The following is a 25,611-nucleotide window of genomic DNA, read 5'->3' as shown; positions in this document are numbered from 1 at the left end:
TATATATACACACACTTTTTTTTTAAATGGAAAGTCTAAGCATAAATTTGTTTTTTCTAGGTCATAAAAGATCCACCCCCACCTCCACCACCTGCTCCTGTTGAAGAGGTAATTGTGTAATGCTGTATTTTGTTGCAGTGCCATTTCAGTTAAATTAATAGGCTGTTTGGAACTTAAAGGTGATAGCCGCTACTGTATTAATGATGGCCTATCCTTGGGATACAATATCAATATCTATATATATAATTGTCTAAGGGTTTTTCCGTCTATCTGTCTGTCTTGGAAATCCCGCGTCTCTGATTGGTCGAGGCCGCCAGGCCTCAACCAATCAGCAACGGGCACAGCGATGATGATGTCATAAAGTACGTAGAAATCCCACGTTTTTGATTCAGCGACGGGCACAGTATCGATGTAGATGTCATAAAGGTTGTCTCGACCAATCACCAACGGGCACAGTCTGCCGCGAATTCTGGAATCATCATTGTCCATATACTACGGGGACATGCATATTCTAGAATACCCGATGCGTTAGAATCGGGCCACAATCTAGTAATAAATAATTAGGGATGTCAGTAGCTGAATGTTAATGCGGATTAGTCAATATTCCCATACCATCATCTTATGAATACAAAAAAAACACCAAGGAAGCACTTAGACCCCTAAACTGCTTTTCAAAAAATTGCTGTCATTTTTCTTTTATCTATTATTAGTAAAATAGCATACAGTATAATAGAAAAGGAGTTCAAGGACTACACGATACGTCGTCTGTGAGAAAACACTCACAAGCTACATGCACAAAAAAGAACACTATGGAGATATCGCTCTAGAAAATTGCGTGGACAATATTTCGAGGCAGACCCCTTTATCAAGCATGTCACTTCTCTTTAGTACTGCTTGTAAAGAAGTCATCTCATAACAACAATATACTTCATGTGAATAACATAACATAAAATAACATTTTATAACAAGAAAAAAGCAACAAGAAAATTTAAAAATAAAGGAATATATACAGTAGTTTGTAAATGTATTCAACTTTTACAAATTTTTGGAGTTCCTCCAAAGTGACCATGGGCGTTTTGGCTGCGTCTCCAATTAGTGCTCTCCTTTCTTGCAATGTCAGTTTAGGTAGACAACTATGCCTTCATAGGTTTGCAGTTGTTGCATACTCCTTCCATTGTTGAATGATCAGTTGAACAGTGCTCCATGAGATGTTCAGAGCTTGAGCTGTTTTTTATCATCTAACCCTGCTTTATTTTTCTCCACAACTTTATCCCTGACCTTTATGGTGTGTTCCTTGGTTTTCATAATGCTGCTTGATCCCTAATGTTATGAAACAAATCTCTGAGGCCTTCACAGAACAGCTGTAGTTATATTGAGAAACTAGTCTTCATATGGAAATTGACTGATAAATAGAAAAGTTATTGGAAAAGAGAAAAAAAAGTGAAAGCAGAAAAAAAAATACATAGAAGTGAACTTGACAACACTTCAGAAAAAGAAATTGCTTTTGTTTTTGTCGTGCACAATAGAATTATACAAGTAGTGGTTTTTGTGTATGACTTTTGCATGCCTGTTTAAGTTGATGTGCCATTTTTAGTTTGTTTGCAGCCGTATATACTCGAGTATAAGCTGACCCCCCTAATTTTGCCACAAAAAACTGGGAAAACTTATTGACTCGAGTATAAGCCTAGGGTAGGAAATGCAGCAGCTACCGGTGAATTTCAAAAATAAAAATAGATGCTCCATACTGTTCATTATTGCCCCATAAGATGCTCCATATAAAGCTGTGCCACATATAATGCTCCATACATTTCATTATGGCCCCATAGATGCTCCATATAAAACTGTGCCATATAGAATGCTCCTTACATTTCATTATGACCCCATAGATGCTCCATATAAAACTGTGCCACATGTAATGCTCCATACATTTCATTATTGCCCCATAGATGCTCCACATAAAACTGTTCCACATATAATGCTCCATACATTTCATTATTGCCCCATAGATGCTCCACATAAAACTGTGCCACATATAATGCTCCCTACTGTTCATTATTGCCCCATAAGATGCTCCATATAAAGCTGTGCCATATATAATGCTCTGCACCGTTCATTATGGCCCCCATAGATGCTCCATATAAAGCTGTGTCATATATAATGCTCCATACCGTTGATTATTGCCCCATAGATGTGCCATATAAAGCTGTGCCATATAGAATGCTCTGCACCGTTCGCTATGGCCCCATAGATGCTCCATATAAAGCTGTGCCATATAGAATGCTCTGCACCGTTCATTATGGCCCCATAGATGCTCCATACAAAACTGTGCCATATATAATGCTGCTGCTGCAATAAAAAAAATGACATACTCACCTCTCTTGCTGCCCACAGCTCCTCAGCGTCCTGTCTCGGCTGACTGTCACTGACTGTTCAGGCAGAGGGCGGCGCGCAGATTAGTACGTCATCGCGCCCTCTGACCTGAACAGTCAGTGCAGAGGACCGGAAGACGGAGCGGCGCCCAGCGGGTGGAACATGGACAGGTAAATATGTAATACTCACCTGCTCCCAGCGTCCCTGGCTCCTTATACCAGACAGATGGTCTCTGGGTGCCACAGCCTCTTCCTCTGTCAGCGGTCACTGGCACCGCTCATTACAGGAATGAATATGCGGCTCCACCCCTATGGTAGTGGAGTCCATATTCATAACTTTAATGAGCGGTACCACGTGACCGCTGAACAGGGGAAGACCTGCGGCCCGACCCAATGACCATGGGACAGGCAGGGACAGCGCCAGGAGCCCTGGAAGCAGGTGAGTATGCGACAGTCCTCTCTCCCCCTCACCCGCCGACCCTGCCGCTGACCATGACTGGAGTATAAGCTGAGAGGGGCACTTTCAGCCCAAAAATTTGGGCTGAAAATCTCGGCTTATACTCGAGTATATACGGTAAATGTTCATTAAAGAGGTTGTCTAATGAAAGCAAGTTATTAACTGTCCATAGATAGGTGATAACTAGCAGATCATGGGGGTTCCACCACTGTGACTCACATTGATCTGCAGAGAATTTTTATACTACGCATTCTCTCTTGGGCTGCTAGAAAGGTCAAGCACTATGTCCTTAAGTAATGAATGGAGCAATAATGAATATAGCAGTGGTAGAGAATGGGCACTGTTGCTCTGTTGTGATAGGGATTAATATGCCCGGTTTGGGCAGTGTAGATGCCTTCATTCAGATTGGTACCAATCATCAAATTATCACCTATCATTTGGATAGGTGATATCTTGTTTTCAGCAGTCAACATCTTCAAATATCAGTAACAAAATTTACATGAAAACAGATTTATTGTGCACAGACAACTCAGTATACTTTTATTCTTGAAAATAAAATACTTTTTAAATATTTACAACAATGGAAATCTTTTTGAAATTTTGGTATGATGCTAGATTTGTAACAGCAATTTATTAATACCTTCCATATTTTACTACTTAGGAGGCAGAAGAACTTCCTAATAAGAAATGGCCTACAGTTGATGCTAGCTACTATGGTGGTCGTGGAGTTGGTGGCATTAAGAGAATGGAGGTTTGTAGTATTATGTACTACAATTTAACGTCAATGTATTTTTTGAGAGAGATTGTTATTATTATTGCACAGATTGATGCTGTTTCACCATTTGAGTGCCGAGGGGTTATCATGGCAGCTGGGGGGCATGCTGAAGGCATTCATTGCTGCCACCGAAGCACTGTGAAGCACTTGTTCAGAGAATGGGCTTCATAGGGGATCCCAATTTTCTCAACTGACTGTTACTGCAGAGATCAGTGCTAGGTCACATCACTGCTGTATAACCATTTAGTTGTTCATGTCAATCACAGACATCACAATGCATCATGACCTCTATGGTCTGTTTGTGGCCCGAAGTCCTTTTTTAGTGTGAAGACACCATGCCTCAGAGATCATGGCATGACATAACATTGTGAAATCAGAATGCATTATGACCTCCGAGGCCTGGTTTTGGCAGGAAGTCTTGTTCTAGAATTAGCCTCAGCATGTATATGCATAAAGAAGAGGTCCTGACAGTGGCGTGCAGCGGGAACCAGAGACAGCAGAGGTGCTGGTACAGGTGAGAAGTGAGGTGAGTAATAAAGCTTTTTAATTCTTTACATGTTACTTTTATGCTCTGGAGTCTAGAGAGAACCTAGGGAATAATAAGCAACATTTAATTCACATGAGAATAATTTTGAAGCAAATCAGATTTCCCTTTATATCTCTCCTTTCTACCCCCCATTTAATACAGCCACATTCTGCAGTATATCTCTCCTCTCTTGTCTACACAGCCCCATCCTGCAGTATATTGCTCCTCTTAGTTTCCAGCACACATGCATACTGCTAATTCTTGGTATAAACTATATATGTATATATGTATATACATATACAGCAGTGTAATCTATATATAAAGCTGCATGTATGCATGTGTGTATGTATCAAGCCACACCCACTCCACATAGCCCTGCCCACTCAGCATAGCCACACACAAAGCCCCGTCCACACGGCCCACGTTGTTAGCACACATGGGTGGAGACACATTCACATTGAAAGCCACACTGCAAAACTCACCTGCTGCGATGTCCCAGCCACTGGGAGCTACAATCAGGGCCATCGCCTTCAGAGTATCAGTGCGTGGCAGGCACAGGCAACATCTAGCTCCATCGTGTATGAATAGGAGTTGCTCCTGTGAGGCATGATGTCAAGGAAAAGGGAGGAGCCTCATAGATTACACTGCTGTGCTCATAACAGGAAGGTGTTGTGCACTTGTGAGGGGAAGAGAGAAGTGAGGTGAAAATTAGAGGAGTGATGAGAAAATGGGAGGAGTGAGGGGGAAATGAGAGGAGTGAGGGGGAAATGAGAGGAGTGAGGGGGAAATGAGAGGAGTGAGGGGGAAGTGAGAGGAGTGAGGGGAAAATGAGAGGAGTGAGGGGAAAATGAGTGAGGGGAAAATGAGAGAAGTGAGGGGAAAATAATGGAGTGATCGGAAAATGACAGATGTGAGGTCAAAATGACAGGTGTGAGGGGGAAAATTAGAGGAGGGAAGGGAAAATGAGAGGTGTGAAGGGGAAAATAAGAGGAGTGAGGTGAAAATGAGAGATGTGAGGGGAAAAATGAGAGATATGAAGGGGAAAATGAGAGATATGAGGGGGAAAATGAGAGCCGTGATGGGAAAATGAGACAAGTGAAGTGCTGCTGCAGTATGAGTCTGTGTATAGAGAAAAGTAAGGCACTGCAGGTGGAGGCTATGTATAAGGCGACATTCACAAGTTCAGTATTTGGTCAGTATTTTACCTCAGTATTTGTAAGCCAAAACCATGAGTGGGAGAAAAATATGGAAGTGGTGATGTGTTTCTAATATACTTTTCTTCTGATTGTTTTACTCCAAGTTTTAGCTTACAAATACTGAGGTAAAAATACTGAACAAATGACGTGTGAACGATGTGTAAAGGAGAAAGGTGTGGTGCTGCAGAAGAAGTAGGCTGTGTATACGATATGCTTTACTGCAACTAGTGCAATTTCTCTTGGGATCAAGTGTTTCCAATTGTATATGGAAGAGGAGTGTGAGGTGCTGCTGGAGGAGGCGACTATAAAGGAGAAAAACTGTGCTGCATAAAAATTCTGTGTATAAAGGGGGAGTGTGAGGTGCAGGAGGAGGTTGTGTAAAAAGAAGGAGTATGAGGTGCAGGAGGAATAAGGCCCTCTAACTGCTGCCAGTAAAAGTCATATCAGCAGTCGTTAAGGGGTTAATATTGTGTTAAAAAATCTTTTGCTTCTGCAAAATAGTGACGGTTGTATTCCGTGTACCAGTTCGGGAGCATTGCTATGTTTAACTGCGACAGTTTATTTTTCTTGTGCATGTTCCCACACTGGTCCTCGGAACACAGTGGGCTACACATGGGCAGATTGAGAGCATTGCTTGCCGATAGATGCTATTGCACATGTCCCAGCACTGTTTTGTTATAGCAACGCCGGTCTCTTCAGCTAGTTTACTATAATAAAGGAGGCTCCACCCCTGTTTTTGACATCCTTCGCAGTAGAATCTCCTTTCTAAGCATAGCACAGCTTTGCTAGCAAAATGCCAGATGAGAGCAATACTGCAGACTACAAGATTGACGAGGACCCCTGGAACTACAGGGCAGTTCCAATGGCAACTAAAGGGTAAAAGGAGCCTGCAGAGGCTTCCTTGGAGGTAGATATGAGAAAAATGGAGCAGAAATAGAAATGGGTTATTTTGGCAAAAATGAATAAATATATGTATACATTATTATAAGACCATTTTGTGCTTTTGTGAAAACCCCTCAAATCCTTTATGAACAAGTAGTTTACAGTAGGCTGTTTTCTTAATAACAACTTAATCAGTATTCTATTTCTTTGGACTGTTCCTTTCCTTATGTTGTTTGGCTTGAGGTCTTTAACCCCTTTCTGCCAGCTGACGGAATAGTACGTTAGCTGGCAGATCCCTTGCTTTGAGGTGGGCTCCGGCGGTGAGCCCACCTCAAAGCCGCGACATGTCAGCTGTTTTGTACAGCTGACATGTGCGCACAATGAGCGCGAGCGGAATCGCAATTCGCCCGCTCCTATTAACTAGTTAAATGCCACCGTCAAGCGCTGACAGCGGCATTTAACTAGCGCTCCCGGCCGCGCGGACGGAAGTGCTTGCACCGCTGACCCCCGTCACATGATCGAGGGTCAGCGGTGCATTGCCGTAACAACCAGAGGTCTCCTTGAGACCTCTATGGTTGTTGATGGCCGATTGCTTTGAGCGCCACCCTGTGGTCGGCGTTCAAAGTACACCTGCATTTCTGCTAAATAGAGGTGATCTGTACTTCACCTCTGTGTAGCAGAGGCGATCGTGTAGTGCATGCTTCTAGCCTCCTATGGAGGCTATTGAAGCATGCTAACATTTAAAAAAAAAAGTGTTTAAAAATATATATAAAAAATATATATAAAAGTTCAAATCACCCCCCTTTCGCCCCAATCAAAATAAAACAATTAAAAAAAAAATCAAACATACACATATTTGGTATCGCCGTGTTCAGAATAGCCCGATATATAAAAAAAACCAAAGGATTAACCTGACCTCTAAATGGCGTAGCGAGAAAAAAAATCAAAACGCCAAAATTAAGTTTTTTTGGTCGCCACGACATTGCATTAAAATGCAATAATGGGCGATCAAAAGAACTTATCTATGCCAAAGTGGTATCATTAAAAATGCCAGCTCAGCACGCAAAATATAAGCCTTCACCTGACCCCAGATCACGAAAATTGGAGACGCTACGGGTATCGGAAAATCGCACAAATTTTTTTTTTTAGCAAACTTTGAAATTTTTTTTTCACCACTTAGATAAAACATAACCTAGACATATTAGGTGTCTATGAACTCGTAATGATCTGGAGAATCATAATGGCAGGTTAGTTTTAGCATTTGGTGAACCTAGCAAAAAAGCCAAACAAAAAACAAGTGTGAGATTACACTTTTTTTGCAATTTCATCACACTTGGATTTTTTTTCCCGTTTTCTGTTACATGGCATGGTAAAACCAATGGTATCATTCAAAAGTACATCTCGTCCCGCAAAAAATAAGCCCTCACATGGCCATATTGACGGAAAAATAAAAAAGTTATGACTCTGGGAAGGAGGGGAGCGAAAAACGAAAACGAAAAAATGGAAAAAGCTCCGGGGGTGAAAGGGTTAATTGACATGTGACATTATATTTTATTTTGTCTAGCGTTTAATTTTGATAATATTCAGTAAAGCTATATATATATATATATATATATATATATATATATATATATATATATATATATATGTAGAAGCAGTTAAGTAAGTAAAACAGAATGGATCAGTAAGAATTAGATCATCCAAACTTAAAAAAGGGGTTAATCAAAGCTTGGTCCCTGGTATCATTTGTAGTTTATTGTATTGAAAGTTGGTATCTTAATCAAATAATAATAATGCATTTTCCTCTGACTTTATTCAAGTACTGTTTATAGATTTTTCATCACTAAGACACTGTTATGCAACCCTCTAAATTAGCACAGTTCTCCTTTAAGTATCCTTCATACTTGAAATGTTTTAGAATATTAGAAAGCTGTGGAACAGGCACTAATTACATCATTTCCTCATAATTAAACAGCTACATAAGAATGGGTCTCTGTGACTTCCATTTGATCTCAACATCACATGAGAATATAGTACAGTGGGTCTCTTCAGCTTATGTGAGGAGCTTTGTATGGGGGTTATGGAGAAAAATACAGTTGCAACTGTATTTTATAAAGTGTAAAACTATAGAAATAAAAGACTTTTATTGTATAATAAAGCTAAAAAGTAATAAGATCAAAATGTGGTCACTCCAAAAGTAGTTAACTAATGGACATGACTATGGCAGCGATTTGGCATTGGTTGGCATGGATTTGGCACTGTCTATACTTTTTTTGTGGTTTTTTTTACATGCATTTTCATATGTCATTTCAATATCGTATTTCTCTGTTGTTTAAGGCCATGTTCACACTTTGCGGTTTTTACCGCGGAACCGCGGCGATTTTGCAGCTGTGGGTCCGCAGCAGTTTCCATAGTGTTTACAGTAACCTGTAAACCCTTTGGAAACCGCAAACCGCTGTGCACATGCTGCGGAAAAACCGCGCGGGAACGCAGCGGTTTACAACCCACAGCATGTCACTTCATTGTGCAGAATCGCAGCGATTCTGCACCCATAGGAATGCATTGATCCGCTTACTTCCCGCATGCGGCTGTGCCCACCATGTGGGAAGTAAGCGGATAATGTGCGGGTGGTACCCGGGATGGAGGAGAGGAGACTCTCCTCCAGGCCCCGGGAACCATATTTGTGGGTAAAAAAAAAAAGAATTAAAATAAAAAATAAGCTATACTCACCTCTCAGCGCTGCACCCGGCCGTCCGGACTCAGGTTTGCTATGCGACCAGGACCAAGGTCCTTCTCGCACAGCATCTTTGGAACCGCACCGCCGCCTGCAGCGCCAAGGAGATCGGGACGTCAGAGGGTGAGTATATCATTATTTTATTATTTTTAACATTACTATTGATGCTGCATATTGCTGCATATGCAGCATCAATAGACATACTGATAGGGAATTTAGATTGTGAGCCCCATCGGGGACAGCAGTGATAATGTGATAAACTGTAAAGCGCTGCGGAATATGTTAGCGCTATATAAAAATAAAGATTATTATTATTATTATAATAGTAGGAGTAAAATCCCGCAGTGGAACCCGCAGGATAAAACGTGATAAATCTGCAGGGATAACCGCAGCGGGTTTGCCCTGCAGATTTATCAAATCCGCTGCGGGAGAACCTGCAGGGACCCGACGCTATGTGTGAACATAGCCTTACACTTACAGTTGAAACCAGAAGTTTACATACACTATATAAAAAGACACATATACATATTTTTCTCAATATCTGACATGAAATCAGACTAAACCTTTCCTGTTTTAGGTTAATTAGGATTACCATTACTTACTGCAAAGTCAAAAGTTGACATACATTTCATAAGTATTTGGTACCAATGCCCTTAAACTAAATGACTTGGATAAAATGTTTGGGATATCCTTCCACAACCTTCTCACAATAGTAGGTCAGAATTTGGGCCCATTCCTCCTGACAAAACTGGTGTAACTGATCCAGGTTTGTAGGTCGCCTTGCTTGCATCTGCCTTTTCAGATTTTCCTTTCTGGTTTCAACTGTACCATCTGGTTCAATCAGCAAAAAACTCCAGGAAAAATGGTGCGTTTTTCATATTTAACAATAAAGTAAACCAGAAAAGTCAACATTTTGAGGGAAAAAATTGGCCCAATATACGTTTGAGCTTTGATATTCTCTGCAGCAATTAACTTTATCCTTATTCCACCATATTTTGAATATGTATGATACTGTACCAAATGGTCAAACAGTGCTTCTGTTAAAAACTGCATCAATATAATTATTTTTAAGCATTGAAGAGTGCTCTCAAATAGTAGCCAATGTGATATTTTCACTGTAAAAGCCAATGTGATGGAAGTCAAATTAAAGCGTGAAACTGTAGAGACGCAAGAGAGTAGATTGCTATAGACTTCTCTCAGTCCAGCAATGCCAGATCCGTCCGTTTCAGAATGTTTAACATCCATAAACTTTGGGAAAGGGGTTGACAACAAATATAACAAGTCCCTAATTTTTTCATCTTAAAGGTGCGCTGGGGAGATAAAGGTTCTACTGAGGAAGGAGCAAGGTTAGAAAAAGCTAAAAATGCTGTTGTGACAATGCCAGAGGAAGAGGAAATGGGCTTTGCACCTAAACCTGCAAAGCCAAAAAATACCTCACCAGCATCTCAGACAAAATGGTATACTCCAATCAAGGTAAGTTTAAAAAAAAATATTTATGAGTTGTCAGTTTATAATATACAGCTCTGGCAACAATTAAGAGACCACCGCATCAAATCCGTGTCATGGGCAGCCCAATCTCCAGACCGGAACCCCATTGAAAACTTCTGGAATGTAATCAAGAGGATGATGGATAGTCGCAAGCCATCAAACAAAGAAGAACTACTTACATTTTTGCGCCAGAAGAAGTGTGAAAGATTGGTGGAAAGCATGCCAAGATGCATGAAAGCTGTGATTAAAAATCATGGTTATTCCACAAAATATTGATTTCTGAACTCTTCCTTAGTTAAAACATTTGCATTGTTGTTTCTAAATTATGTGTGAACTTGTTTTCTTTGCATTATTTGAGGTCTGAAAGCACTGGATTTTTTTTTTCAATTTTGACCATTTCGCCTTTTCAGAAAAAAACAAACAAAATGTATTGCTTGGAAATTCGGAGACACGTTGTCAGAAGTTTATAGAATAAAAGAACAATTTACATTTTACTCAAAAATATACATATAAAGAGAAAAATCAGACAAACTGACAATTTTGCATTGGTTTCCTAATTTTTGCCAAAGCTGTGTTCTTGTGAAAGTATTCACCAAATTTAGGTCCTATTTAGCACTTTTTTGTATTACTAAAAGGAATTTCCAATATTTATGCATTTATTACTAGTCAAATGTGGACTGATTGTTAAAGCAATAAAATTGTTAAAATGTCTTTTTGAGCACATTGGGGTATTTTTATTCATTCCTTGTAGTAGTCATACGGAGTGAACATAGACTTGTCAGTATAAATATGTAACAGATTTATCATGGTAATGCTTGTACATTTTTTAGAATGACTAACTTTACACCAGCTATTAGTTTATTAGTTGGCTTACTTTTAGAGCAGTTTTTTTTAATGAATCATACCTTAATTAAATTTGGTCCACAGTACAAACACCCTTATCCAACCACATTCCTCTATAAACACTTTCTAAAGTGTGTATTTCTGTGCAGTAAACATCCAAAACATCTAAAAAATTAAGTGCATAGCATGTACTCCAGAAGTCGAGCTCAATTTTGGACAGGATTTGTTTCGAAGTTTTGTTTTTTTAATGTTGAAGGTAACATAAGTCCATCGTGTTTAACGTACAGTCTAACATATTGATCTAGAGGAAGGCAAAAACTCCATGGAATAGCTGCTACTTGCCCCATATTAGGGGCAAAACTCCTTCCTGGCTCCACATATGGCAATCAGACTAGTTTCTTAGGTGCACTGTTGTTGGTTAAAATTAGAAATGAGCAAACTTGATCGGAAAACATTCGCAAATTTCAAAGTCGGCACAAACCTAGCACATTTGAATTCGTGAGTATTTTCCTCAAAATTGGCAAAATTTGGACAAAGTGCAATAAATGATGAAGTTGCAACTAAGGCTGTATGCACACTTCGGCTCTGATTGGCGGTAACATTACCACCGGTAAGATCGTTACCGTTGGTTAGAATGCTGTGGGGACACGATGTCAGCATGACCCCACACCTGTGACTGTAACCTGCAATAAAAAGCATATCACAAATCACAGACATCGGATGATGAGAGACTACTACTCTTATTAGCCTATTCCTACTGTTGCTGATAACAGCAGGAGCAGGCGGTGTCTGATGGGCGTAGTCAACAGCCGGCGACTATGCTCAAAGTAAAGATAAAAAAAGTTAAAATAAAAAATTACATATTGAAACAAAAATAAAAAACACAGTATCTACTCACCTTACACTTAATCTCTGAAGGCTTTTGTCTTCTGTAAAAAATAAAAGACACCATATACTCACTTTAACGCCTTATCCCCGATACCGATGTCTCCTGGAAAAGAGAAAAAAGAATAAACCACCATATCCCTTACCTATCTGCTGTAATCCATACTGTCGCACGATGATTCAGATCACTTGTAGAGCAGTCACATCAGATGATGCGACTGCTCTAACCCACAGCTGGCAACACACTGACAGGAGCGTGTAATCACTCCTGCAGTGTGTAGTGTTAAGCTGCAATGAAAAAGTTCACCAGAGTTCATCAGCTGATGAGCCCCAGTGACCTCACCTACGGCACCTCTGCGTGAGAAAGGTCTCACAGTATGGGTTTTATCTTCACTTTGGACAGGTGAGGAATAAGGTTGTTTACTATTTTTATTCATTTGCAAGGCCCATTGGCTTCAGTGGCCTGGGCAATGACGTGCATATGGTTTATCCCCTTTCTGACCTCGGACGGGTTAATACGTCCAAGGTCAGATCCCCTGCTTTGATGTGGGCTCCGGCACTGAGCCCACATCAAAGCCACGACATGTCAGCTGTTTTGAATAGCTGACATGTGCGTGCAATAGCGGCGAGGGGAATCATGATCCACCCGCCGCTATTAATTAGTTAAATGCCGCTGTGAAACGCTGACAGCGGCATTAAACTACAGCTTCCGACCATCCGGCCGGAAATGCGCGCATCGCCGACCCCCTTCACATGATCAGGGGTCAGTGATGCGTCGGCATAGTAACCAGAGGTCTCCTTGACACCTCTATGGTTGCTGATGCCGGCTTGCTGTGAGCGCCACCCTGTGGTTGGCACTCATAGCAAGCCTGTAATTCAGCTACATAGTAGCTATCTGATGATCGCTGCTATGTGGCAGAGCCGTTCAGGCTATGCCAGCTTCTAGCCTCCTATGGAGGCTATTGAAGCATGGCAAAATAAAAAAAACTAAAAAAATAAAAAATATGAAATGAATAAAAAAATATAAAAGTTTAAATCATCCCCCTTTCGCCCCAATCAAAATAAAACAATAAAAATAAAATCAAATATACACATATTTGGTATCGCCGCATTCAGAATCGCCCGATCTGTCAAAAAAAAGGATTAACTTGATCGCTAAACGGCGTAGAGAGAAAGAGATTCAAAACGCCCGAATTATGTTTTTTGGTCGCCACGACATTGCATTAAAATGCAATAACGGGCGATCAAAAGAATGTATCTGCACCAAAATGGTATGACTAAAAACGTCAGCTTGGCACTCAAAAAATAAGCCCTGACCCGACTCCAGATCATGAAAAATGGAGACGCTACGGGTATCGGAAAATGGCGCAATTTTTTTTTTTTTTAGAAAGGTTTGTAATTTTTTTTCACCACTTAGATAAAAAATAACCTAGACATTTTTGGTGTCTTTGAACTCGTAATGAACTGGAGAATCATAATGGCAGGTCAGTTTTAGCATTTAGTGAACCTAGCAAAAAAGCCAAACAAAAAACACGGATGGGATTGCACTTTCTTTGCAATTTCACCGCACTTGAAATTTTTTTCCCATTTTCTAGTACATGACTTTGTAAAACTAATGATGTCGTTGAAAAGTACAACTCGTCCCGCAAAAAATAAGCCCTCAAATGGCAATATTGACGGAAAAATAAAAAGTTATGACTCTGGGAAGGAGGGGAGCGAAAAACGAACACGGAAAAACGGAAAATCCCAAGGTCATAAAGGGATTAATTTAGTGTCAATACATGAGTCTGTGTAATTTGTTCAAATAAAGGACTTTATTCTTTGTGTGTGTTTTTTTATACAATATCACTATGGGGTTAGTAATGGTGGTGTCTTATAGGCGCCTCTACATTACTAACCTCTGGGCTTGATGTCACCGGACAGCGCAAGGGAGACGTCAACCTCACAAATATAAACCCCACTTGCCAGTGCCGCAGGGAAAGTTGGAAGAGCTGGGTAAAACTCTAGAATTGGGGCATGTAATAATGCTATTTTTAATCTGGCTGGTAATCTATGGCCCATTACGAACCTGAGATTGCCAGCTGTCAGCTTTAGTTTGGCTGGTTGTCAAAAATGGGGGCTATCCCACACCGTTTTTTAAATTATTTATTTAAATAATTTAAAAGAATAATGTGAGATCTCTCGATTCTTGATAACCAGCCACGATAAAGCTTACAGCTGAGGGTTACAGCCCACAGCTGTCAGTTTTGCCTGGTTGGTTATCAAAAATACAGGGAAACCCACGTCACTTTTTAAAAAAAAAAATATTTTGTTTATAAAGTAATTGATGGGTCAATTGATGCCACTTTTCCTGGTGTCTGCCCCTAATTTGAGCTGTTTTGACAGCTTTTAGACCCCCTGAAGGTGTTATCTATGCATTTGGTTTTGCCTCTCATTGAATTCAGTGGTTTTTGGTTATGTTCGCGCATCTCTAGTTAAAATCCACCACTGAGTAAATTTACACTTCACGTAGAGTAAGGAATTCAACCTCTGTGTTGAAGGGATGGTCCAAAAATATTAATTTCAATTCTAAATGACTATTTATTGTAATAATCTAATTATTTTTCTAATATACGTTAATGAAAAAACGTCCCCATCATTTCCTCTATAATCAGTCTAATTACTTTACTTTATTTTTTCCTTACTTCCTTTTTGCTTACATTTTGTTTGAGAATCCCCAGCGCATGCTGGTGGTGGTCACTGTCACTGCGTCTGTCCCAACCCTGAAACAAAGCGTCGTCAGTGACATCCGTTTCAGGATCTGGGCTTGTCCCTGCTCTACTGAGCATGTGTTGGTCATCAATTGCAATGTATGTGCAGTACAAGCTCCCTTGCATTGTGCAATATTCAATATCAATGCACAGTGACAGTGTAATCCCTCGCCAGCTATAATGAGAAGTGATGAGCCAGTAAGAGAGTGCACTGCTATGGAGAACATGACAAGTAAATACCTGTTCCGCCTCTCAAAGTGATGTCTATTTTTTTAAAAAAGAAATTAGATTATTACAATAAATAGATAGACATTTACAATTATAATCAATATTAGTTTTGGACTACCTCATTGATGAGATTTCTAAGACCTTACTGACAAAGCCTGTTTCAGTTGAGATGATACCTATGTTAATGTGTCCACTCTACGAAAAACAATGAACAGAAATGGTGATGGAAGGACACCACAGAGGAAGCCATTACAATTCACAAAAAACATTTTGTCCCATCGCAAGTTTGCATGAGCGCTTTCTGTTTTGCAATACTTTAAGTAAAAATGCAACTTTTTAGTGAAAAATGCATAAGTCCGTGTTTGCAGGAAAAACAACAATTACATTAACACTAAATCCTTATCCCAACTATGAAGAATGGCTGAGGGAATATTATGGTTTGTTGATATTGTGTTCTCTCAGATCCTCAATGCATTCACAGGTTAACATTTTAGAGGAGAATGTAAAGGGAGCAGTCCATGACCTCAAGCTCAGCAGACTTGCTTGATGCAATAAGACTATGTCCAAAAGATAAAAAGCAAATTAATCAAAAAATGGTTAAAAAGAGTAAATGTACCTTCACACTCAGCGACGCTGCAGCGATGCCAACAACGATGTCGATCGCTGCAGCGTCGCTGTTTGGTCGCTGGAGAGCTGTCACACAGGCAGCTCTCCAGCGACCAACGATGCCGGTAACCAGGGTAAACATCGGGTTACTAAGCGCAGGGCCGCACTTAGTAACCCGATGTTTACCCTGGTTACCATCGTAAAAGTAAAAAAAAACACTACATACTTACCTTCCGCTGTCTGTCCCCGGCGCTGTGCTTTCCTGCACTGACTGTGAGCACAGCGGCCGTAAAGCAGAGTGGTGACGTCACCGCTGTGCTTTCCGGCTGGCCGGCGCTCACAGCCAGTGCAAAGAAGCACAGCGCCGGGGACAGACAGCGGAAGGTAAGTATGTACTGTTTGTTTTTTTTAACTTTTACGCTGGTAACCAGGGTAAACATCTGGTTACTAAGCGCGGCCCTGCGCTAAGTAACCCGATATTTACCCTGGTTACCAGTGAAGACATCGCTGAATCGGCGTCACACACACCGATTCAGCGATGTCTGCAGGAAGTCCAGCGATGAAACAAAGTGCTGGACTTTCTGCAGCGACCAACAACATCACAGCAGGATCCTGATCGCTGCTGCGTGTCAAACTGAACGATATCGCTAGCCAGGACGCTGCAACGTCACGGATCGCTAGCGATATCGTTCAGTGTGACGGTACCTTAATATTTTATGTTTTGGAATGGCCAAGTCAGAGTTACGACTTTAGTGAAAATAAGCATGGCACTTCTGGACACCATGTGCACAAGGGGGATCCTTGGACTGGAGAGCTTCCAGTCTAGTCGGTGGATGCCACAGACATACACACAGCGCTGCATTACACAGTTTTTCTAACATCCCGCTGACTGGTGAAGGTCTTGTGTTGACCGAAACATCTTTATTTTGTTTCTGGATATTCCACACCTAAAAATCATTCCTGTTTAGCATATTGATTGAGTGTTGTTACAAATCAGACTTATGACTTTAGACCTTTTGCAGTTCGGTAACGTTATCTAAAAACTGATGTGCTTGCAAGGCATCCTGGAAATATTGGTGACCTAAAACATATTTGCAAGGAGGAATGGTCCTTCAACATTCCTTTGTAATGTTCTCTAAATTGTATTTGAAGCTACAGGAAATGTTTAAAAATAATTACTGCAGGTTCTCAAGCTAAAAGGTTCATACCCTTTTTCTCACTGCACCGTTAACTCAGTGTGCTCAACAAATCACATGAACGCAAAACTGTTTGGTATAAGTTTAATTATATCATCCTTGCCCATTATTGTGACTTAAATAACAATCAGACCACATTTTATAAATAATTTATGCAATATTTCAGGTAAGTCCTAAGGGTTCACTTACCTTTTATGTACTGCAATTTTATATGACTAGTTCATTGACACAAGGTGCCATTAGAATGTATGGTCAATACTAAATTTGAATATGTTTCTTTAAGGGTCGACTTGATGCATTGTGGGCTCTGTTACGAAGACAGTTTGATCGTGTATCCTTAATGCGACCTCAACAAGGAGATGAGGTAATTTTTGTATCATCAAACTAAAGTAGTTATTTTTTCCCCCCCAAAATGTGTTGTGCTATTATCTCTGTATATATGTGAGTCATCGCTTACTTTTACAAAGAATGTCCACAAACTACTACTGTAAGTATAGGAAGTACGTTTCCTTCAGTCACAAGGCTTGAATTATTGTTAGTGATCAGAGATGAACCAACCTGAATGAGAGAAAGAGACAGACAGACAGCCTTTTGCAGCCACCTAGCCCGATACTACGACCATTTTACATGTTATCCTACCCATCTGTGGACTTTAAGTTTGCTAGAACCAGACAAACCTCAACATCCATGGGTCCGCTCATCTCTATTAGTAGTCATTGTATCCCATTTATCCATTACTCTTGTTTGTCTGACAGTTATTTCACCCTCTGGCCAAGCATTCATGTTTCTGCCAGACACCTCGGGTGGTGGCTTATCTTATTTCAGAATACATTTTTGATAAATTTAGATTTCTCTTTTCTACGACATTAGGTCTGAAGCTCTCAAACCCGTTAGACTTGAGACCTATATACATGTCAGCTGTTCTAGCTTAAATCAGTGGGTTGCCCAGACTTCTCTGTATGGGGGCTTATAGTATTTTAACAGTTCCCTTTTGTTTATTTGCTGCAGTATACTGTATGGCTGTCATAAGTTGCATTTAAATGCAGACATATGTAGTACAAAATGCCAAATGACTTTCTGCAAAAACTGTTCTTTTATATTAATTTTTTCCCTGTCGAACTAAAGCATGCTCTTTGTAGACTTTTCAGACTGTTCTACAAACGTCATGTAAGCAGCAGGGTGGTGGTAGCATTCTCAGGGTACCGTAGACTTGAAAGGGAGGCTGTGGGATCTGTCATGATTTGGCAGAGAAAGGAAAGAAAACTAACTGGCAACATTTCAAATACCTTGAGATACTGATAAGTACGGATGGGTATGACTTCGGAGTGTCACTCGTTTGATGGGAGAAATAAACTTTCTCTAATAGAAAGTTCTATGCTAAGAGTTCTTTTTCATTATTTATTGAATCATAAAAAGTTGATACCAATTTCCTTTGTTGTAACTTTTTCCTTCTTTTGCGCACAATGGTGTGAAATGCTGTTAGACTAAATATTTTCATAACAAATATTTACATAGAGATGGATGCAAAAATGCAGACGTCTATTTATTTAATGCACTCATTAATGAACTCGAGTAATATTGGAAGCTTCACCATCGTGTATCAAAGGCTTCACACATCGCGCTCCCCTCCACGTCCATGCGCTCTCCCTCTGCTGTCTACTAGTTTTGAGTGTGGCCCAGTATTTGAGAAGGCCGCACACAGTCAAAGTTAGAAATCAGGAGAAAGGGCTTTGATTGTGGTTACAATTCCTGAGAGTCATAAATGTTTCAGCTGGCAAACCGCAAGGTTATGGAAGCTGATACAGGTGCGAGCTAGCAGGTTGTCTCTGACATCTGTTCAGAGCAGTGGCGTGGGTCTTCACCAGCCTGCAGCGAGGCTGCTGGATTGTCAGCAGATGTAGTTAAGAGTGGCAGAACAGTTTTGGTCTCACACTTGCTGCCTGGGGGGTTTAAACACCAAAGGTAAAGAGGGGGTGGACACAGCTGCACTCCCAAACTTGCCTGAGGCACAAATAAAGAGATCTAATATAGTTTGACTCTGTTGTGGAGAGGAGACTAGGACAGAAAGCCACTTCAGAGGCAACTTAACGCAACAACATCTGCCGCCAAGTTTCCAGGGAGTGACAGGGGACAGCAGGTACAGATCGAAGTCCCAACGTAAACAGCCTCCATTAAGCCATGAACTCTTTTGATGGATTTCCATCAAACATGCCGGAGTCCGCAGCAGGAGTCGGTATTGTTTTCAAAGCAGTGTTTGTTTTATGCACTAACAAGGTAATTTATAAATGATGCATTATCAGGAACTTTTTCTTATGTGAAAGTGACTGAGATTGAAAAGAGTACAGAAAAGTAAGAAAGTAATTCAATACGCCTGTCATGATTCAAGTCTCTGCAGAGCCATTCTCCATTTGAGGTCACATTCACCTTCAGGTTATATTACTCCAATGAACTATTCATTGCCTAAATACTCATGCATCAATTGTGATAGATTCCTCAGTTTAAGCACTGTTTTACTTTTCACATCGAACTGGGCAAATTGCAAACAGTCAGATGACATTTTCCTAATAAGAAAAATGCAGAGCTTCATTCTGATACAGACAAGCAAGCATGTATACAACTGGTACAGAAACCATATTGGAACTTTACACGCTTTACTTTTGTAGTAAGCACTTCTTCATATGTTATAAATCAAAAGAGCAGCAATTTAATAGCAAGATCCCTTATACTGGTCTACAAATAAATTCTTATATTTCCATTACCAGAAAGTTCTGAGTCTATTGGTAAATTCAGAATCAATTCAGATAAGACATTATAAATGTGTAGCAAATTCTCATTCAGAGGCATGCATGCACAGTAAATAAAAGCATGGCAGCGTGGTGGCTCAGTGGTTAATAATGTTGCTTTGCAGTACTGGGGTCCTGGGTTCAAATCCCACCAAGGACAACATCTACAAGGCGTTTGTATGTTCTGCTCATGTTTCCTCTGGGTTCTTCGGTTTCCTCCCAATCTACAAAGACATACTGACAGTAAGTTTATATTGTGAGCCCCAATGGGGACAGCGATGACAATATCTGTAAAGCGCTGCAGAATATGATGGTGCTACATAAGTAAGCATAGTAAAAAGAAATCTGAGCCTGCTGATTATGGCAGGACCTGCTGACCATGTCATATATATGAGGTTTTCCCATCTGTTAAGAGAGAGAAGGATTGGCTAACTTTAAGGGACAATCTTTTTGTTTTCTGTTGAGATAAGTTGCTTTCGTCTTTTTCCTCAATGAAAAGACATGAACAGTCAGTTGGGCCTAGTGCTTCTAATAGGTATGGGGAGTCTAGAGAGTTTCTGCTGACAGATATCTTATGATTATATCCTTTAAATAAAGCAAGCTATATATCATCAACCAAATCTGGGAAAATGAAACAGTTGTGATGGGCAGTTTTGTCTACATTCTCTTATCTACAGCAAGTGTCGAAGATTATATCAATATTTTGTTTTACAAAGTGATACAATACTGGTAGTAACCAATAATCAATACATGTTATGACTTTACAGAATCGAGCTTTGAAAAAAGTTTTTCAATAATATTAAAAAAACTTGATAGCAGGATATGTGAAAAAGTAAAAAAAAACAACAACAATACTCCTCTGATAAATGTCCCACTGCATTACTGCTGCCAGTCGCTTGATCCATGCAATCAACCATTGATCTCAAGGATCTTGTGCCTGACATTCAATCATTACCTTTGAATGTAGTGATTGGCTGCACATTTGAGCATTTATACAGAATGTCAAGTTCTCAAAGACTGCCAGAGACTACAAGTGTACCAGCGCTTAAGAAATGGGTATTTAAAGGGAATTTTGTCCGGTCTTCTGATAAAAGTCTGCAGTCACTCTATGTAACTGCAGACTTCTCAATCCTGACTGTGTGTGGTGTGCACACTGTCAGAATTGACCACGGGTAGACACATGACTACGAGTATGCGATTTGCATAGTTCTTGCCACATTTCTAGCTTTTCTCAAAACAAATGAACTGAGAAAAGCCGAGTTTGATCAGTTGGCATGTGACAACATGTATGAAAATAACATACTCGTGAACACATGACCTATAGCCCTCACCGCCAATGCAAGTGAGTCCTGACAGTGTCTGCACCACATTCTGTCAGGGATTCAGAAGTTTGCTGTCACATAGAGTGACTGCCGACTTTTATCAGAAGACTGGACAACCCCTTTAACAGATGAATAAGTGTTGAATTATTTTCTTACACGTTTTCTACCATGAGGCAAATTTTTGAAAAAACTTTTTATTTCTAGTAATATGACAACTGATATTTTAAAAAGCTATGGATTTAGCAACGTATCAATAAAGATATGTACCTACTACTGCTGCCAGTGTATAATTTGCACAATACCCAAAGATATTTTCCTAAATGTATCTGACATTATTGAGGCTTCAATGAGTTAAGATTTCCAGTGCAAATATACCCCAATACTTAATGTGAGCATAGGATCAATCACAATCACACTGGTAATTTTTCAGAAAATTTTAGAAAATGCGATAATCGACCTCACTTAGCATTTTTTAGTTATCCATTGTCCAAAATCTTCAGGAACTATTAGCTTTGTCTGCGTTCTACATTTAATTGGTATACGGTATTTTAAGAAATTTCTTCTTTGCCTAGCTCAAGCAAGTTTACACAAAGGGTATATACTTTAGGTATAGGACAGCAAATTTACGTTCACTTTGAGCCACATTCAACTTTGCTTGATAGTTGTCAACTACATTACATAGTAACATAGTAACATAGTTAGTAAGGCCGAAAAAAGACATTTGTCCATCCAGTTCAGCCTATATTCCATCATAATAAATACCCAGATCTACGTCCTTCTACAGAACCTAATAATTGTATGATACAATATTGTTCTGCTCCAGGAAGACATCCAGGCCTCTCTTGAACCCCTCGACTGAGTTCGCCATCACCACCTCCTCAGGCAAGCAATTCCAGATTCTCACTGCCCTAACAGTAAAGAATCCTCTTCTATGTTGGTGGAAAAACCTTCTCTCCTCCAGACGCAAAGAATGCCCCCTTGTGCCCGTCACCTTCCTTGGTATAAACAGATCCTCAGCGAGATATTTGTATTGTCCCCTTATATACTTATACATGGTTATTAGATCGCCCCTCAGTCGTCTTTTTTCTAGACTAAATAATCCTAATTTCGCTAATCTATCTGGGTATTGTAGTTCTCCCATCCCCTTTATTAATTTTGTTGCCCTCCTTTGTACTCTCTCTAGTTCCATTATATCCTTCCTGAGCACCGGTGCCCAAAACTGGACACAGTACTCCATGTGCGGTCTAACTAGGGATTTGTACAGAGGCAGTATAATGCTCTCATCATGTGTATCCAGACCTCTTTTAATGCACCCCATGATCCTGTTTGCCTTGGCAGCTGCTGCCTGGCACTGGCTGCTCCAGGTAAGTTTATCATTAACTAGGATCCCCAAGTCCTTCTCCCTGTCAGATTTACCCAGTGGTTTCCCGTTCAGTGTGTAATGGTGATATTGATTCCCTCTTCCCATGTGTATAACCTTACATTTATCATTGTTAAACCTCATCTGCCACCTTTCAGCCCAAGTTTCCAACTTATCCAGATCCATCTGTAGCAGAATACTATCTTCTCTTGTATTAACTGCTTTACATAGTTTTGTATCATCTGCAAATATCGATATTTTACTGTGTAAACCTTTTACCAGATCATTAATGAATATGTTGAAGAGAACAGGTCCCAATACTGACCCCTGCGGTACCCCACTGGTCACAGCGACCCAGTTAGAGACTATACCATTTATAACCACCCTCTGCTTTCTATCACTAAGCCAGTTACTAACCCATTTACACACATTTTCCCCCAGACCAAGCATTCTCATTTTGTGTACCAACCTCTTGTGCGGCACGGTATCAAACGCTTTGGAAAAATCGAGATATACCACGTCCAATGACTCACCGTGGTCCAGCCTATAGCTTACCTCTTCATAAAAACTGATTAGATTGGTTTGACAGGAGCGATTTCTCATAAACCCATGCTGATATGGAGTTAAACAGTTATTCTCATTGAGATAATCCAGAATAACATCCCTCAGAAACCCTTCAAATATTTTACCAACAATAGAGGTTAGACTTACTGGCCTATAATTTCCAGGTTCACTTTTAGAGCCCTTTTTGAATATTGGCACCACATTTGCTATGCGCCAGTCCTGCGGAACAGACCCTGTCGCTATAGAGTCACTAAAAATAAGAAATAATGGTTTATCTATTACATTACTTAGTTCTCTTAGTACTCGTGGATGTATGCCATCCGGACCCGGAGATTTATCTATTTTAATCTTATTTAGCCGGTTTCGCACCTCTTCTTGGGTTAGATTGGTGACCCTTAATATAGGGTTTTCATTGTTTCTTGGGATTTCACCTAGCATTTCATTTTCCACCGTGAATACCGTGGAGAAGAAGGTGTTTAATATGTTAGCTTTTTCCTCGTCATCTACAACCATTCTTTCCTCACTATTTTTTAAGGGGCCTACATTTTCAGTTTTTATTCTTTTACTATTGATATAGTTGAAGAACAGTTTGGGATTAGTTTTACTCTCCTTAGCAATGTGCTTCTCTGTTTCCTTTTTGGCAGCTTTAATTAGTTTTTTAGATAAAGTATTTTTCTCCCTATAGTTTTTTAGAGCTTCAATGGTGCCATCCTGCTTTAGTAGTGCAAATGCTTTCTTTTTACTGTTAATTGCCTGTCTTACTTCTTTGTTTAGCCACATTGGGTTTTTCCTATTTCTAGTCCTTTTATTCCCACAAGGTACCTATTTAGGATGTTCTTAAACATTTCCCATTTATTATCTGTATTCTTATTTCTGAGGATATTGTCCCAGTCTACCAGATTAAGGGCATCTCTAAGCTGTTCAAACTTTGCCTTCCTAAAGTTCAATGTTTTTGTGACTCCCTGACAAGTCCCCCTAGTGAAAGACAGGTGAAACTGCACAATATTGTGGTCGCTATTTCCTAAATGCCCGACCACCTGCAGATTTGTTATTCTGTCAGGTCTATTAGATAGTATTAGGTCTAAAAGTGCTGCTCCTCTGGTTGGATTCTGCACCAATTGTGAAAGATAATTTTTCTTGGTTATTAGCAGAAACCTGTTGCCTTTATGGGTTTCACAGGTTTCTGTTTCCCAGTTAATATCCGGGTAGTTAAAGTCCCCCATAACCAGGACCTCATTATGGGTTGCAGCTTCATCTATCTGCTTTAGAAGTAGACTTTCCATGCTTTCTGTTATATTTGGGGGTTTGTAACAGACCCCAATGAGAATTTTGTTACCATTTTTCCCTCCATGAATTTCAACCCATATGGACTCGACATCCTCATTCCTTTCGCTAATATCCTCCCTTAAAGTGGACTTTAGACAAGACTTTACATAGAGACAAACCCCTCCTCCTCTCCGATTTTTACGATCCTTTCTAAACAGACTGTAACCCTGTAAGTTGACTGCCCAGTCATAGCTTTCATCTAACCATGTCTCGGTTATTCCCACTATGTCAAAGTTACCTGTAGATATTTCTGCTTCTAGTTCTTCCATCTTGTTTGTCAGGCTTCTGGCGTTTGCGAGCATGCAGTTTAGAGGATTTTGTTTTGTTCCAATCTCCTCACTGTGGATTGTTTTAGAAATGTTCTTACCTCCCTTCAGAGTATGTTTTCCTGGGTCGTCTTTGTTCGAGTCTAATGTTTTTCTTCCCGTCCCCTCTTCTTCTAGTTTAACGCCCTCCTGATGAGTGTAGCGAGTCTTCTGGCGAATGTGTGTTTCCCAGGTTTGTTGAGGTGTAGTCCGTCTCTGGCGAGGAGTCCATCATACCAGTAATTCACACCGTGGTCCAGGAATCCGAATCCTTGTTGTCTGCACCATCGTCTTAGCCAGTTGTTTGCATCAAGGATCCTGTTCCATCTCCTGGTGCCATGCCCGTCTACTGGAAGGATAGAAGAAAAAACTACCTGTGCATCCAGTTCCTTTACTTTCTTCCCCAACTCTTCAAAGTCCTTGCAGATTGTCGGTAGGTCCTTCCTTGCCGTGTCATTGGTGCCAACATGTATCAGAAGAAATGGGTGGACGTCCTTGGAGCTGAAGAGCTTTGGTATCCTATCGGTCACATCCTTGATCATCGCACCTGGAAGGCAGCATACTTCTCTTGCAGTTATGTCCGGTCTGCAGATGGCTGCTTCTGTGCCTCTCAGTAGTGAGTCTCCCACCACCACCACTCTTCGTTGCTTCTTGGCTGTACTTTTTGCTGTCACTTGTTGCTGTGTGCCCTTTTCTTTTTTGCTTGCTGGTATTGCTTCATTCTTAGGTGTGCCATCTTCATCCTCTACAAAGATTTGATATCGGTTCTTCAGTTGTGTGGTTGGTGATTTCTCCATGGTCTTCTTGCTTCTTTTGGTCACATGCTTCCACTCATCTGCTTTTGGAGGTTCTCTGACACTTTTTTCACCTTCTGTGACCAGTAGAGATGCTTCTGTTCTGTCTAGAAAGTCTTCATTCTCTTTGATGAGTTTCAAAGTTGCTATTCTTTCTTCCAGACCCCGCACCTTTTCTTCTAAAAGGGCCACTAGTCTACACTTCTGACAGGTGAAATTGGA

At 40.3% G+C, this 25,611-nt stretch overlaps 1 protein-coding gene across 2 annotated transcripts in view; it reads left to right on the top strand.

Moving 5' to 3' along the window:
- Window positions 1–25,611, top strand: part of ANTXR2 (ANTXR cell adhesion molecule 2) — a 398,739-nt gene that overhangs the window by 266,780 nt on the left and 106,348 nt on the right. For both annotated transcript variants that reach the window (XM_069742748.1, XM_069742756.1), the window contains 4 exons: window positions 61–108; window positions 3,488–3,577; window positions 10,245–10,412; window positions 17,219–17,299. In XM_069742748.1, the coding sequence (XP_069598849.1) occupies window positions 61–108; window positions 3,488–3,577; window positions 10,245–10,412; window positions 17,219–17,299 (387 nt within the window). The remainder of the gene's footprint in view (window positions 1–60; window positions 109–3,487; window positions 3,578–10,244; window positions 10,413–17,218; window positions 17,300–25,611) is intronic.

This window comes from Ranitomeya imitator, chromosome 1, assembly GCF_032444005.1.
Source record: "Ranitomeya imitator isolate aRanImi1 chromosome 1, aRanImi1.pri, whole genome shotgun sequence".
Classification (NCBI taxonomy): domain Eukaryota; kingdom Metazoa; phylum Chordata; class Amphibia; order Anura; family Dendrobatidae; genus Ranitomeya; species Ranitomeya imitator.
This window is presented reverse-complemented; position numbering and strand designations above follow the sequence as displayed.